The sequence below is a fragment of the Chrysoperla carnea genome, chromosome 1, assembly GCF_905475395.1.
Source record: "Chrysoperla carnea chromosome 1, inChrCarn1.1, whole genome shotgun sequence".
Classification (NCBI taxonomy): domain Eukaryota; kingdom Metazoa; phylum Arthropoda; class Insecta; order Neuroptera; family Chrysopidae; genus Chrysoperla; species Chrysoperla carnea.
Window position 1 is genome coordinate 76906533 of NC_058337.1, and position 15286 is coordinate 76921818.

The 15286-nt window shown below is 29.0% G+C and overlaps 1 protein-coding gene across 2 annotated transcripts in view; it reads right to left on the reverse strand.

Annotated features, from left to right (window-relative positions):
• Positions 1–914: 914 nt before the first annotated feature.
• Positions 915–15286, reverse strand: part of LOC123294659 (phosphatidate cytidylyltransferase, photoreceptor-specific) — a 29629-nt gene continuing 15257 nt past the window's right edge. For both annotated transcript variants that reach the window (XM_044875765.1, XM_044875773.1), the window contains 5 exons: positions 4977–5378; positions 3633–3992; positions 3179–3331; positions 2836–2967; positions 915–1211 (listed from right to left, as the gene is read on the reverse strand). In XM_044875765.1, coding sequence (XP_044731700.1) covers positions 987–1211; positions 2836–2967; positions 3179–3331; positions 3633–3992; positions 4977–5378 — 1272 coding nt within the window. In that variant the 3' untranslated portion in view covers positions 915–986. The remainder of the gene's footprint in view (positions 1212–2835; positions 2968–3178; positions 3332–3632; positions 3993–4976; positions 5379–15286) is intronic.

The window sequence follows — 15286 nt, forward strand, 5'->3', positions numbered from 1 at the left end:
ATTTTGTCGTGACAATATTTCCATGCAAATGCTGAAAGGTTACAATACGAACACCTATAGAGAAATTTTTTATTTAAAAGGTGAGAAAGGTGTGTTAAAAATTCATATTGAGATATATTTTGTGTCCAAAGCATGTTATAATAAAAAATGTTAAAAGTGACTAAAATTACGTATTTGATTCTCTATCGGTTTCGTAAAATTATCAATAGGTGAAACCGTATTCCAAGGATTGGTTTTATTGCTGTTATTTTTGTTGTTTATTTCAAAAGTTAAAAATTTATCTATTTCTATTCAAAATAATGAATTTATAACATGGAAAAATACATAATTTTTTAATTAATTACATAAAACTCATAACAATTAGTTTATTTCATAAATATTTCGTCATACTTGCGTGTTTTGAAAAGCTAAATCTAAATTTTAATCTACTAATTGTTAAAATAAGCGATAGCTGAAATATCTCTGCAAAATAATAAAATATTTGAACACATAAAAGCACGAACCTTGGTAAACAAGTATAACCATAGATCTAACAATTATATCGAATTACTGACCAATCCTAGTAGCTCAGTATTAAGCATTTCACCTATACACTCGATTTTGACGTTCCTAAAACGATGACTGACCTAACTTAAAATAACCTTTCAAAAAAAAAGATAAGTAACTATAGACTTATTAAAAGACAGAAATAATTTCTAAGTTCTTCTTAATCTTTCTATACCAGCTTTTTTTCTATAAATCATTCATATCTTCTAATATTTCTACGAAAATAACTAAAATAACAACTATTTAAAACAAACATAATATACGATTTTATACATACAACAAATATATAAATATATATAATATAATATAACCTAATAATAAATATATAACAAAGAAATTTTTCTCAAATATTTTCTCAAATTCTCAACTTATATATAATTAACATATATATTTTCTATGATCGTTTTATTTTATCATCTCTCTCAATAACTGTCCAACAATTAATGAGTATTTAATATATTTCTAGCTTCCAACGCATCTTTTAATGTGTGAAATAGTTGTAGCTGTTGTTCTGGTTTTAAATTATATACTTGAGCTAATAATTTTTGAGGACTTGCTGAACGTATAAAACTGCTGATGTACACATTCACAAAAGTTGCCATTAAAAACTGGCAATCGAAACGATCCATTATACCACCATGTCCTGGAATTACGTCTCCGAAATCCTGCAAATTTTAATATTATTGTAATTTTTAAATAAGTGTTTACTGACATCAAAGGCAGCCTCATAAGTAAAATGTTTAGTAACAAATAAATGGTGATATTATACCGGTGATATGGGCTATGCTAATAATAGCATTACTAAAACTGTGAATTTTATTTACTAAAAAAGTCATATTTAATCTATCGGTTTGAAAAAATGTAGCAGTAAATTTGTCGGACCCTTTGACCACTTGATAACATTAATAATTATCAAACAACACAGCTAAAATGAAATATATATGTATTACAAGAGTACGGCATGTTCGCGATGGTAGACAAACTCATTGGTGCAGTATTGTTGTGGGACAAATTATTTTTATCTTATAAATAAATGTATTAAAACTAAGTAAGTATGCGTCAAGAAAGAAAACTCTAGTATTTCGATCATACTCATTTGAAAACGCAGCACTTTCGAAAAAAAATTCGTAGAGGAAAGTTTGGTAGACTCGTCAAAAGGAAGCCACTCACGAAGTTTCAACTATGTATTGATCATTTAACAGAAAGGGTGCTGATCCTATATATAATGTTTACGAATTTAAACTGATATTTGAATTTGACAGTTAATTTTAGTCAACTAATTTTATTTTAATAGGTATTTTTAATCTATATTAAAATGTGTTATATTAATCTATAAATATATAGGAGACTTTCTATAGATATAGATAGTCACTCATCACGATATCTCTGGAACTATAAGACCTAGAGACTTGAAATTTGGCAGGAATATTCCTTTTGCCAAGTAGAGGTCAGCTAAGAACGGATTTTACGAAATTCCACCCACAAGGGGGGTTGCGGGGGTGTTCATGAATAAAAAATTCATATTTTTTAATTATGGCTTTTAATAGTTCAAAACTTGGTCAGAATGTTTTAAATTACATTTAGAAATTTTTTTAACCTTCGGAGGGTAGAAAGGTGTAGCGAGAAAGTGGGATGGAAATATCGAATATTTACAAATATACCTAAGTGGGGTATCAAATAAAAGAGCATGACATGTACATTACAAAACTGTTATCCAACGCAAGGAAATGTGGAGGGAGGGGTGCAAGTGGGGATGTTGCCCAGAAAAGCGGGTATATTTTACGCCACGCAAAGCGGGCGGGAAACAGCTAGTTTATTATAAATTTGTTGGTATCATTAGTTGTAAAAAGCAATTCAAAAATGATTTGACTAAACTGTTTTTCGCCTCGGCATATTTTAGCAATATTTTAACGGCTGTTCTCTAAAGGAAAAAAATATGTTCTATCATTTACAAGTATGCCTATAATATAATGGTATGATTCAACAATTTTTCATTTTTATTTTGTTTAAAAAAGCAATTTTATTAGTTTTTGGGTAAAATTGGACAATTTTGAAACTCAATCTGGATTTTTGGGTTTTGCTCGTACTTGTACGTACCCTTTATATTTTCTACGATTCTAATAACTTTATCAACAGGAGGGAAAAACGTAGGCTAAGTAAAACATGGGAAAAATCCAAAGCATAATTCGTCTTTGCCTATAAATGATTGCATTTGAATCATCCAGTGAGATAATTTTTCAGACTGTTTTTCTTTTCATTACTATAGACAATTTTCAGATTTATGTTTACCTTAATTTTAAATGCACGTTTAAAACCGGATGCGAAGAATCCACCAAATGGTCCGATAACACTGCTGAATACGGACATTGACAATGAGTGTAATAAAAATGGATATATTGTGAATGTATTTTTCATGTTAAGCTGGAAAAAAAAATTTATAATCATTTTTGTTTTCACTACAATCATATAATTATTATGTTAATGGACTTAGTGGTAACAAAAAACCCTAATACCAATTTGAAAATTCTAAAATTATTTTTATTATTATTAAAAATTAATGCAAACTTCCCAATTTATAGCTTTTAAATTTTCAAATTGGTGGAGTTCCGAGTACTAACTATTTAATACTTACTGTTTCTAAAATACCGGCTAAAAATGCTGGATAAGTATATTCTTGAGGCCGAAACAGTGAACTTGGTTCACAATCCATTGTCATTCGTCCTAAAGTTTCACTATACTCAATTGGGCATATTAAGTATGTATATTGGCTCAAGAACCATGATAACTAAAACAAATTAAAAATTGCATGAAATTTCATATGAAAACAATTTAATCAGTTAGTTGCCATCTTCAATTGTTTAAAGATATAATTTTTTGTCATCACAATATTTAAAAATTCCAGATCCCCTCTGTAATTTTTTGTTTCAAAATTAAAATTAATCCCAAATCCTAAATGTGTGTATTTTATGGATAGCTCCTGGCGAAAATTTACATCATTTGCAAGTTTTAAGCTCAAAAGCCACACAATGATTTTTAAAGATATAATCAGCGATAATAACTTTTGCTCGCAGACATCCAGTACTTACCACTAAGCCCAAAAGAACTGTTGATATACCACCGCCAATAAAACCTTCCCATGTTTTTTTCGGTGATAATTGTATCAATGGTGTTTTACCAAAAAAGAATCCAAACACGTATGCCATAACATCATTAATGACAACCATTGATACAGGTACAATAAACCATATTAAACCTTCAAATATATTTTCAATGATTAAATATGATTGTGTGACAACAATTAACAATGCCACATGTGTCCATGCGAATAATGAAAATTGTTTCATATAATATTTTTTCACCAAACTTAAAACAAACCATACAAAACCGAGGCAATATAAACAAAATGAAAAGAATCTGTGATATGTGACAAGCACACGTAAATAGTCCTGTAAAAAATACAAAAAAAAAAAAGAATTAGTAAATCGCTCCAGTTTCCTAAAATTATTCGTTACTCAATATCATCTCAAAACACTTTAAAATATCCTTCCATCTGTGAACTTTAACGTCGCATGTTCGTAACAACGACAATTGCATAAATTTCTTTTAACAATGTGTTTTTATATCTGTGGATTTTGTTATATTCTCGCTTCTGTCTCGGAGGAGTTTGAAAAGTATTTCTGTCTTAACTAAAATAAGAAGAAAGTTGCGAGCGAATTGCGTTAATATAATATCAAAAAGTTCGTCATCCTTTTTTAGATCTTTAATATAGCTATTCTCAGACGTTATACTAATATTTCTTGTAGGGCAACATTATTCCCAATTTTCATGCTCTAGATTAGATAGATAGAACACTTCTAAATCACAGAAAATTGCCATATTTCTTTTAAGTTGTTTGCCTTCGAAAACAAATTTTTTGATATATTTGTAGCTACAAAAACTAACGAAAAAATGGAGCATCACTAATGCAGGCAATAAATAAACAAAATTTGTTCCGTTTTCTAAAATATAAAACGCTCTGTCATTTATTGTTAGATACTCAACAAAAGTATTAAAGGATTATTTTTTACGCACCAGTTTTAGCGAAATTCGAAAGATCTGTATCTCTGTAAAATAGTTTTTCGCAGAGATACAAAAGAATCTAAATCTCGAATAATTCATAAGAAAGCTTGTATTATTAATTTTTTAATCTAACCCTCAAAAAACTCTTTCCACGTTGTCTCATTAAAAACCTAAAAAGTACAAGCTTTTTATAAAACTATTCGAGGTCCAGATTCGATATTTTTTCGTAGAGTTGCAGCTCTTGGTACTTTCGGTGAATTTGATGCGTAAACAACTATCCTTGAATATAGAGATTATACATGTGCTAAATTTGTCATAGCATTTTCATTAAATTTTCTTAATAGTCTAAAAAAAATTAAAAACATGCTTACGGTCCGATTTATGACTACACCGAAATAATCCACTAAATTCTCTCCATAAAAAAAATAATTAGAAGTGTAAAGGAAATACCATGATAATGAACGAAACCATGGTAAGCCGTGTATCCTGTATACGGCGTAACCAATATTTATGATTTCTTCAAAACATTTGACTTGTACGACTAGTGTCGCTATCATAAGCGCTAAAGGACCCAAATAAATTAGCAAACAAAATCCACCAATCATCAACCATGTGAAGATGCCACGTATAACCCAATTTCGCCATCGATCTGGTAATGAACTGAGTGCATCTTGTAAGAATGGTAATGTTTTATCTGTTCCTTTTGGTATTGTTTTCGATAAATCTATATTTCCCGTTGTTCCAGGTAATTTGTTGTCGTCTTCAGAGTCCACCTAGAAATTACAAGTAAGAAAACTATTAATTTCAAAATGCGAAAATTAAAATTTTTTTTAATATTTTGAAGACATTTTTTCAGCTGTTGGTAGAAAAATGCACTAATTTAAGATAATTAGAATATAATAAAAAAAATGATAAATCTCAAGCAATAAACTTATAAATTCGTCCCATTAAACAACTCATTTAAAAAATGAAAACAGTTGCGACACTCTAGTGTAACAGGTCAGTATCATAAGAAATTAGTGTTTCTATTATAATCTAAAACAGAACAGCTATCATATGGTTTTCATTTGAATGTTGAAAATAATGCGTTTTATCAATCACATCTTTCATTAAAATGTCTTTAAGGTATTTCCAGCATGGTATTTGCAGTTTCTATGTTAAAGCAATGGTACAATTTTTTTTTCGACAGAATTTAACGAAAAATTAAATTTAAGAATTTAATAATGCTTACTATTAATTCCCAAAGTTTCAGAAATTTTGACCGTTTAAAATGGGAAATAATTATGCCAACGTCCCAATTTCGATCAATTTACGTCAAAATTAATATCTCGAAAGTGAAAATTAATTTCTAAATTTTTTTTTTAGAATTGTATTGTATAAACATTTTTTTCTACTTTTTCTTCAATATATAATAATATCATAAAAAATAGTTGGAGAGACCGGACATTTTACATGCTTTAAATGGGACATGACCCTCAAAATCGCGAACTTTGTCTTTAAATATCTCGCGATCTAAACGGTCAAAAATTATGAAATTTTAGGAATTCATAAATAAAGCTATTATAAACCCGAGAAAAAAAATTCGGCCAAATCTGTCGAAAAGTGATTTCATGCTGGTACTACCTTAATGACAATTTTTTTAATAAACTATTTCCTTTTTAACCTAATGTAACCATTCCCTTTTCGTATTCATAATTTTTTTACTTAGCATTTCTACCGCCTCCCCCTCAGTTATGGCACCTTGGCTAGCGACTCAAATCCGCCCCACGAATCAATATCATAGAGGTTATATAACATAGAGGCTTAAAAGCATAGGAAACGCAATAAGTGAATTATTGACCGCTAAAAAAGAGACCGTCTTCTGACTCAGCGCGAATATTAATATTTTGAATTATTGTATATAAACACGTGCATGTCTGTGTATTTTATAGAGGTAATATAAGACAAACGAAGATAGCTATACGCGTACTTTTTTTAGGTCTCTCTCTATAACGATCAACCGTTTGGATGGCCACATTACGGTTCTATGTTATTACTTCTATGATCAATATCGATATTAATCAAAGTAAGAGAGAATGGACTGAGTGTTCCCTATTCAGCTGTGTAGTAAATACGGAAAAGAAACTATGAGAGAGATAAAGCGAGTGTACGGCCAGTAGTTGTCTCTTTCTAGAATTTTTACAGATCTATAGAAAATAGACAGGTTTTGGCTGCACAGTTTCTTTATTTCTTTCTACAGAGCGGTCAATTTTGTGCGGATATTGCTTAGTCAATATTGTATGTCTTAAATATTGACTAATATATTGATCATCTGAAGACTTATATGCCTCAGGCCCTTTTTAATAGTAGATTAAACTATAACTCAGGTACCATTGTAACTAAAATAGGATTGTGCTATCTTGTTTAAGACTATACTAACAATTGAATTGAATTTCGAGTTAAAAATGCTATTAAAATCCTGGACCTCAGTATGTACTTTGCCTTAAGATCAATGTATTAAATATTTAAAATTAATATCAATTAATATTATTCAGTTATTTTTAATTAGGAACAACAACAAATATTTTATAATAAAAACATACAAGTTCACTGCAATTTAATTACAATATTAAAATACATAAGACATACAACAGCAATATTATATTAAAATGACCTTCATCATAATATAATACCATCAACTTTTTATGTTGAAGAATATTTTAATTCTTAAACCTTGTACTGTGCAGTGGACACAACAATCGTATCTAATAATCTAGCATGTAACGGAACTATTCAAAAACTAATTCAATGAAATTTTTGATCGAGCTCAAAAGGTTCAACTTATTTTCAAATGATCTAAGCAGCACACTCAATAAAGAGCCAACATATTGAAAAAGTCGCGTTATTCGTAGTGTTTTTAATTCTCACTAACATGTTGTTCGTTAAATAAGTCGAGGTGAATGGTCGTGGAAACTGTAATTGAGGTAAATGGTCATGGATACTTACTGTTTTCTCCGTGGGAGCGCGTATCCCACAGATGGACACAGTTACTGGACACTGAGTTTTATGTACACTAGCCCCAAGTTGACCTCATAGACCAGATTAGTAAAAGCACTTCGTGGTTTAATGTGTTAAGGCGAACTTTATTGAGAATTTTTTTTTTTTTATACTATAATGTTTATTATCAGCAATTCATATTTAATTTTGTAAAAAAAATAATGAACGAGTTGTGTCGTTGGACACCCGGTAGGAAGTATATTCCTTTCGTACTTTGATACATTATAAATGCATCGCTTACTTTTTATATTAACAAGATATTTTTCTGACTTTTCTGTTTGATTCTTTAAAGAATTTAATTTTATAGCTACTATTTTGTTTTTACTTTATGAATTAATTGTAATATTAGTTTAAAAAAGACATACTTCTGATTTAGCAGTCAACCCAATATGTGCGTACATTACTTTTGGATTGAGCAGGATATTTATTGTAACATAACCTTTAGTTTCCTAGATAATCTAGATGAAAATAGTCGGGTTTTGGTCTTTTTTTTACACTTTTTTTGGTTTTACCTCCCAACCAGCAAATAAATCAGAACGATAACGTGCGATAAGAACTTAAAAACACAAACTTTCCTATACTCTCCATGTAAATTATCTGAACTTTAATTGAATTTATTGAGTTAGAGACGATTAATCGACTTCAAATTTGTATGGTAAATATATTATTATATTCTTAATAAGTATACACTTAATTAAAATTTTCTCTCGACGATATGCCCATAGCAAGACAACAACCTTAAATGTAAAAACATTGTATTTCACAAATAAATCTTGTGAATTTGATCTCTGTCCGAAATGAAGGTATAAATATTCTATTAACATTTCATGAATGGTTTTTCAATACGTCAGCGCTGTTCCACACTGGATTTTACTGTAAATAGAGAAACTGCATTACTGCCCTATAAGTTTATACAATTTATAAATTACAGTTTCAATTTTAACAAATATACAGATAAACCTGTTTATGTTTAAAAAATATGTAATAACATTGACAATGAATTCTGTCCATAATTGAAAAGGTGTTAGTTAATTTTAAGAATAATAAATAAATGATTATAAAACAATTTTTTTTAAATCAAGGCAAGACAAATCATTTTTTCAATTTCACTTTCATAATATGTTTATATTAGGCAATTTAACGGATATTTATTTGTGTAAGATGTAAAACATTCATGACACTTGCCTACTGGTAGAAAATAGCGTATTATTGTTGTAACAATAGAGAACTTGAATTTAATTTTTTGTTTTTGTTTAGGTAAGGCAAAGTTTCGATTTTAAATTTTTAATAACATGCAGCTAATTTAAACGTTTTAAAACTAATTTTGTTCTTTGAGTTATTAGCTGTAGATGTAGGGGTAAATTTTTTTTAAACAATTATTTGCAAACAAATAAATTCATTTGAAAAATAGCGTTTTCTCGGCATTTTTTCACAAAAATTTGCAACAAAAAATTTGTTTTTGGTTTTTTTTTTATTCGGAGTTCTAAAAGAACAAAAAAGTTCGACAGCACCAGTTTCTTTAAGTGCACCATTTACGAGCTACATCGTTTAAAAGAAAGCAAATAAATTTTTTTTTTAGCGGAATTTGCTGAATATCTCCAGTCTCTAGATGCCATTATGTGAGTACCCCTCTCTATAGAATAAAACCATTTCTGATCTGTAACCAACAACACGTAAACCATATCTTTTTCCGTAATTCTATTGGCCTATTAAGAAAATATCCTTAAACGGATTTTTCAAAGTTCGAATTATTTCTGGAGATACAGTTGATTTGCTCGGTTAGCAGAAATAACTTTGCAAGGCATTGCATGCGAAGTAGAAGAATGCCCAATGTATGAATCTGGGATCGTCAATAAATCCAAAGTGAGTAATGTTATTATCTGAGTTACTCTTCCGGAATTGTTTCTCAAACTTAAAAAACGTTTTTCTTGAAACTACATTTTTGGAGGTGAATTTTTTTTGAAATTTGGTGGGAATTTTTCTTATAAATTTTTCTAGCGTCTGAACCGTGGACTTCAAAAAATTTCAATTTTAAGTATTTTTTAAAAATTCGAAAATGTTAAAAAAAGGGGTAAAAATGAATTTTTGTTTTTCATTTCGATGCCATTTTGTGAATTTTTTATTATTATTTTTTTGGCCGAGTTTCAGACGATAACGACATTTTTACTAATTGTAAGTAAGAATTTTTCAAATTTTTTTGTTTCGGATCACTACAAGGGCTGGAATCGTGTTAACCATGCTTCGTGTTTTTTGTAGCCTCCCCTTCAACGGTGTGTAATTTGAAGAATTTTTATTTTTTTTTTTTTACAATTTTCATTTTGTATTTTTAAAATGTCAATAAATATCATATGAAAAATGGCTAAATAAATATTTTTCATTTTCTTATAATCTTAGTTTGAAAAGTGCCTACAAATGAGGCTTCTAGACCAGAATACCTTCAACTTTTGTAAAAAAACATTGGTTTTCATAAGGAATTTGATAAAAATTCAGAATTAAGAGTTATAGACAAATACAAAGTCATTTAAGTTTTGTACATTGACCTAATAACTGGTAGTTGACTGACTTCTTTATTTCAGCACGTTATTATTAATTTTATTGAGTTAAATTATTGTTTTAAACTACCCGTTCATGGAATGAGAATTTTTTTTTGAAGGTATGAAGGAATAAACAAAAATCGTTGCGTAAAATCGGTAAAACGTTTAAACAACAATCTGCCACGTTGACAAAAATATTTCATATTTTTCGCCAAAAAAAAAAACACCTGGTTGACACTTATTGCAGTTTCAAGTGTATACTATAGGATTTTTAAAATTATGTTCCATATAAATGACATTTCCATTCGTTCGATTTATGCAATACATGTTACATACACGTAAGTTCATGTAGCACTTTTAACCAGTTTAAGCAACGCATATTATAAGTCAATTTTTACAGATAATTCCATAAAAAATAAACGAATGAAAATATTATTTTATCTATTCTACTAAAATAAAGCTGAAGAGTTTTTTGTTTAAACGCGCTAGCCTCTGGAACTATCAGTCGGATTCGAAAAATTATTTTTCTATATGAAAACTACATAGTCAGTGAGTAGCATGAATTGTACTTTCCAAAAAATTTAGGGTTCTGCACAAAAAATTAAAATTTATTTTAAATAAAAGGGAGAAGATGACAAAGAAAGCGGAGGCTATAACGCGGTAGTCTGTTTTTAAAGTTGAAATTATCCAGCGAAGCGGGCGGATAACTGATAGAAATAGTATAATTTTAAAAATTTCGTAACAAATACTCTAAACCGCAATAAGTGTCAGCCAAGTATATTTTTTCATAAGAAAAACCAACTTAAAAAAACTTAAATATATAAAACTTCCAACTTTGCTGACTTCACGTTTTAAATAGCAATTTTCATCACCTTACACACTTTTACGTGCCTAAAAGTACGACTTAGAGAATAAAGCAACCATTACTTTCTAGATCATATCTCAAGTTTTTATCCATTAAAATAAAGAAAATATTATATCTTACATAATAATTAATATCTGAAAATGAAACACGTTTAACTATTTTCCGTTTATTTTTCACTCGCTTTTTTAATTTATTATTATTTTGTGAAAAGTCATTACTATCATTATTTTCAATAATATTTTCTGATATATGATTTTCAGCCATCACAGACATAGCACAAACAAAACTCACTACGTTGCCTTAACGCAAAAGCACAAAATTTTTTGAATAATCATTAAATACTTAAATACAAAAAATACATGAAAGTGAAAATTCAAAATCAATTTTATGCAAAAATTGAAATGAATTAAAACAATACCGCTCACGTATACCGGGTGTGTCATGCAAGGGTTGTTTACTGTAACTAATGGATACTATTGCGATAAAGTATTTCTGAACTTTATTATTGTAGAAAATTATTCAATATTGAATGTTTTTGGTCGAAAATATCACCGTTTTCAATAACTATATTTCGGAAACTTTGACCTTGTGAACCAATGGGAAACTTTTACAGAACAACATTTTTAAGACTAATATTAAAAATTGTTTCAAAATTTTTTGCCAGTGTCTAACTATTTCAATCTTTCTAAATATTTATATTCAATTTTCGCGGCTTTTTTGAACTAATTGGACTTTTCTCCATACCTCTCTGAACTCATGACCTGTTCATAATTTTATATAAAATTCGTTTGCTACGAATCTAGTCGTCTTTATACAAATGCTAAGAGTTGGTGAAAAAGAGAAGATGAAAGATAAAACTCATCTCCTTTTTGCAAACCATTTTAGCATAGCAGCCAAAAGACCGCGAAGAGAAATACCGTAGTAAATCCCGTGTTCCCATAACCAATTTGAATAAAAGTCTACAAAGCTCTAATCACATTTCTATTGGGTTGAGGAAAAGTACTTCATGTAAGTACTGCCATTTAAAACCATCATTTTAGACCATTTAAGGTCAACTTTTTTTTTTTAATTTTATCTATAATTGGAAAATAGTTGGTTGAATAATCAGTCAACCTCGTGAAATATTACTATAGCCTTTGCAAAAAAATATGTGTTTTAGCATTTTTTTCTCAGAAAATAATTGTCAAAGACTTTTAGAAAATAGATTCTCATTTAAAAACTAAAAGTGGCTTTTATTAGGCTTACATGGTATAAATTACATAAATATCATTATTATCTCGTGGGTGCTTTCATTACGTCCTTCCTACAAGAAAGCTCTCACGCTATCTTAAAAAAATTAATGTGATGAATTTGACCACTAACGTACACGCGATCAATCTTTTGACACAGCGATAATACGTAGTAATTTCCATTGTAGCTACGGCATCAAGAAAAATAGTATACAACACGGCCAGAATATTGAATGATCCGGCAGGTATAGTACCTCGGCCTTTATATCACATACGCTAGGAAAATCAACTGTCTGTTCTAGGGACATAATATACTATTTGGGTTTCTGGAAACTACTTGTTTTAACAAAAATTTTGACTCATATTTTGGCCTCAAAACTAAAATTATACAGTACAATATTATTCTTTTTTGCTTATTGCAAAGGTTCTTTATATAAGCATATAACATAATCTAAGCAATTGGATCCTTTTTTATTTGCTTTTCCATTATTACAACTTATGTAATAGTTTCCTACAAGATCGCAATTATTCCAACACTCAGAGGTGGATAATCCATAAGGCAAAATAGGCAACTCGACGCGACGTTACAAAGTGGAGCACGGGTAGAATTCTTATAACAAACATTAAATTAATTTTGTAAGTATGAAAAATTCAATGCAGGACAGTTTAATTCATATAATTTCTAAAGAAAATCTTAATAAAAATGAACTGCAAGCTTTAGAATTATTAATAGTCAAAAAATATGAAAAAGGCACAAAGAGTTGCAATCGAATCTTCCGAATTACTTCTTCGGTATCTGGCCGGGAAAGATTCAGAGAGTCAGTATAACTAGTAATGATTCAGTCAATATAGACGAAAAAAAGGCCGGACCTGGAAAAAATTACAATACTGACTCTGAGGTTATAGATCGTTAGGGGGGCATGTAAATAAATTTAAAAAAAATTAAGAGAATTTTTCGTTCCGCTGTTTTTGAGAAAATCCAAAAAAATGGGAAAAAAAAATTTGCAATGCGTTTTTCTCGGAATCTATTGGTTTAAGGGAAAAGTTTTTCAAATAAAAAATGTAGAAGACATTGTCAGCTACATTTTATGTCATTGGAGCAACGTCATACGAGTTAAATTACAAAAAGCAGGTGGCGTTAAAGTATCAAAAAAGGGTTTTTCACGATTTTCATTAAGAAAAAATGATGTTTTTGTAAAAGTGTAAATGAGAAAGTTGTTTGACTCAAAATTAGCTTCAACTTTTATTTAAACAATTTTTATGAAAAACTTACCGTATTTTAAACATACATTGTTTTACTATAGCTCGGAAACGGTAAGTTTTTCATAAAAATTGTTTAAATAAAAGTTGAAGCTAATTTTGAGTCAAACAACTTTCTCATTTACACTTTTACAAAAACATCATTTTTTCTTAATGAAAATCGTGAAAAACCCTTTTTTGATACTTTAACGCCACCTGCTTTTTGTAATTTAACTCGTATGACGTTGCTCCAATGACATAAAATGTAGCTGACAGTGTCTTCTACATTTTTTATTTGATAAACTTTTCCCTTAAATCAATAGATTCCGAGAAAAACGCATTCCAAATTTTTTTTTCCCATTTTTTTGGATTTTCTCAAAAACAGCGGAACGAAAAATTCTCTTAATTTTTTTTAAAGTTATTTACATGCCCCCCTAACGATCTATAACCTCAGAGTCACTATTGTAATTTTTTCGAGTCAAAATGCCAGATTTACTGTACCATAACTATAGACAGACTTGTGATTGAACTTCAAAAGAAACGCGAATTATACAGCAATTTTTACAGTATTTTATTATTAAGCAATTTAATCAATTTGAACGCTGACGAAGTTCAAAATAGAGCAAGTATGTTAGTATCGATATATTCTGGTGATTTAGAAAAGTGATTTTTTAATGTATTCATTTACGTTCTTATTTAACAACAATTACATGACACACTCAGTACAAACTAACACATACACTAACGCACGATTTACAACAAAACAATAAGTTTTTTAATTGAATTCATTGTGATTTGACAATTTTAAGTAGCCATCGATTAACTTTTTTTAACAACAAATGCATAATATTTGAATGTTCACTATAATAATAATAATGTACACGCTAATAAATACAATTAAAACTAGGGGGATTTAACACTTGAATTCATAAATTGCATCTGTAACACTACTTTTTGGAATGAAGATGTCGTTTACGTAGTTGATTGTTGTTGATCAACACTTAAAAAGTCCTTCAACATAAATATTAATAGTGATATAAAAAAAAATGTATATTCTAATCGTAGTATTTATTAATATTAAATGATTATACGTTTTATATACATAAATTTATAAAAATAGTTGATTTCTGACAGTTTGAATCAATTGTATTAGTACTATCAAATTGAAGGTCTACTTCAACCAAAATCTCTTAAAACCTGTTTATTCTAAAATCAATGCAACACATTTTATCGAGAAATGAGTTTTAGAGGGTATTGTTAAGATAGCGATATCAACCGTAATGCTATTTCAGATTTAAAAGCGGAAAACCAAGTTTCAGGAGACGTTGTTGATCTGATTTGATTTAACTTATACAAAACCACTCAGTATAAATAGACGTAATAAAGTAGAAACGTTTTTTTTCCACTAGCATGGACGGCGTCAGTCGTTATGGATCATTTTCCTTTAACAGATCGTGTTTTGTGTACAAATTTTACAAAAATAATGCTCTCACCAAAACCTTTTCTAATGCAACAAGTTTTATTAATTGTTATCTTTCAATAATTATACCATGTATATATGTAATATACATAGTATATTAAGTTTTTATACCATGTATATATGAAATATACATAGTATATTAAGTTTCGTCCCAAGTTTGTAACGCTTAAAAATATTGATGCTACGAACAAAATTTTGGTATAGGTGTTCATAGAATCACCTAATTAATCCATTTCCGGTTGTCCGTTCGTCCGTCCGTCTGTGGACACGATAACTCAAAAACGAAAAAAGATATCGA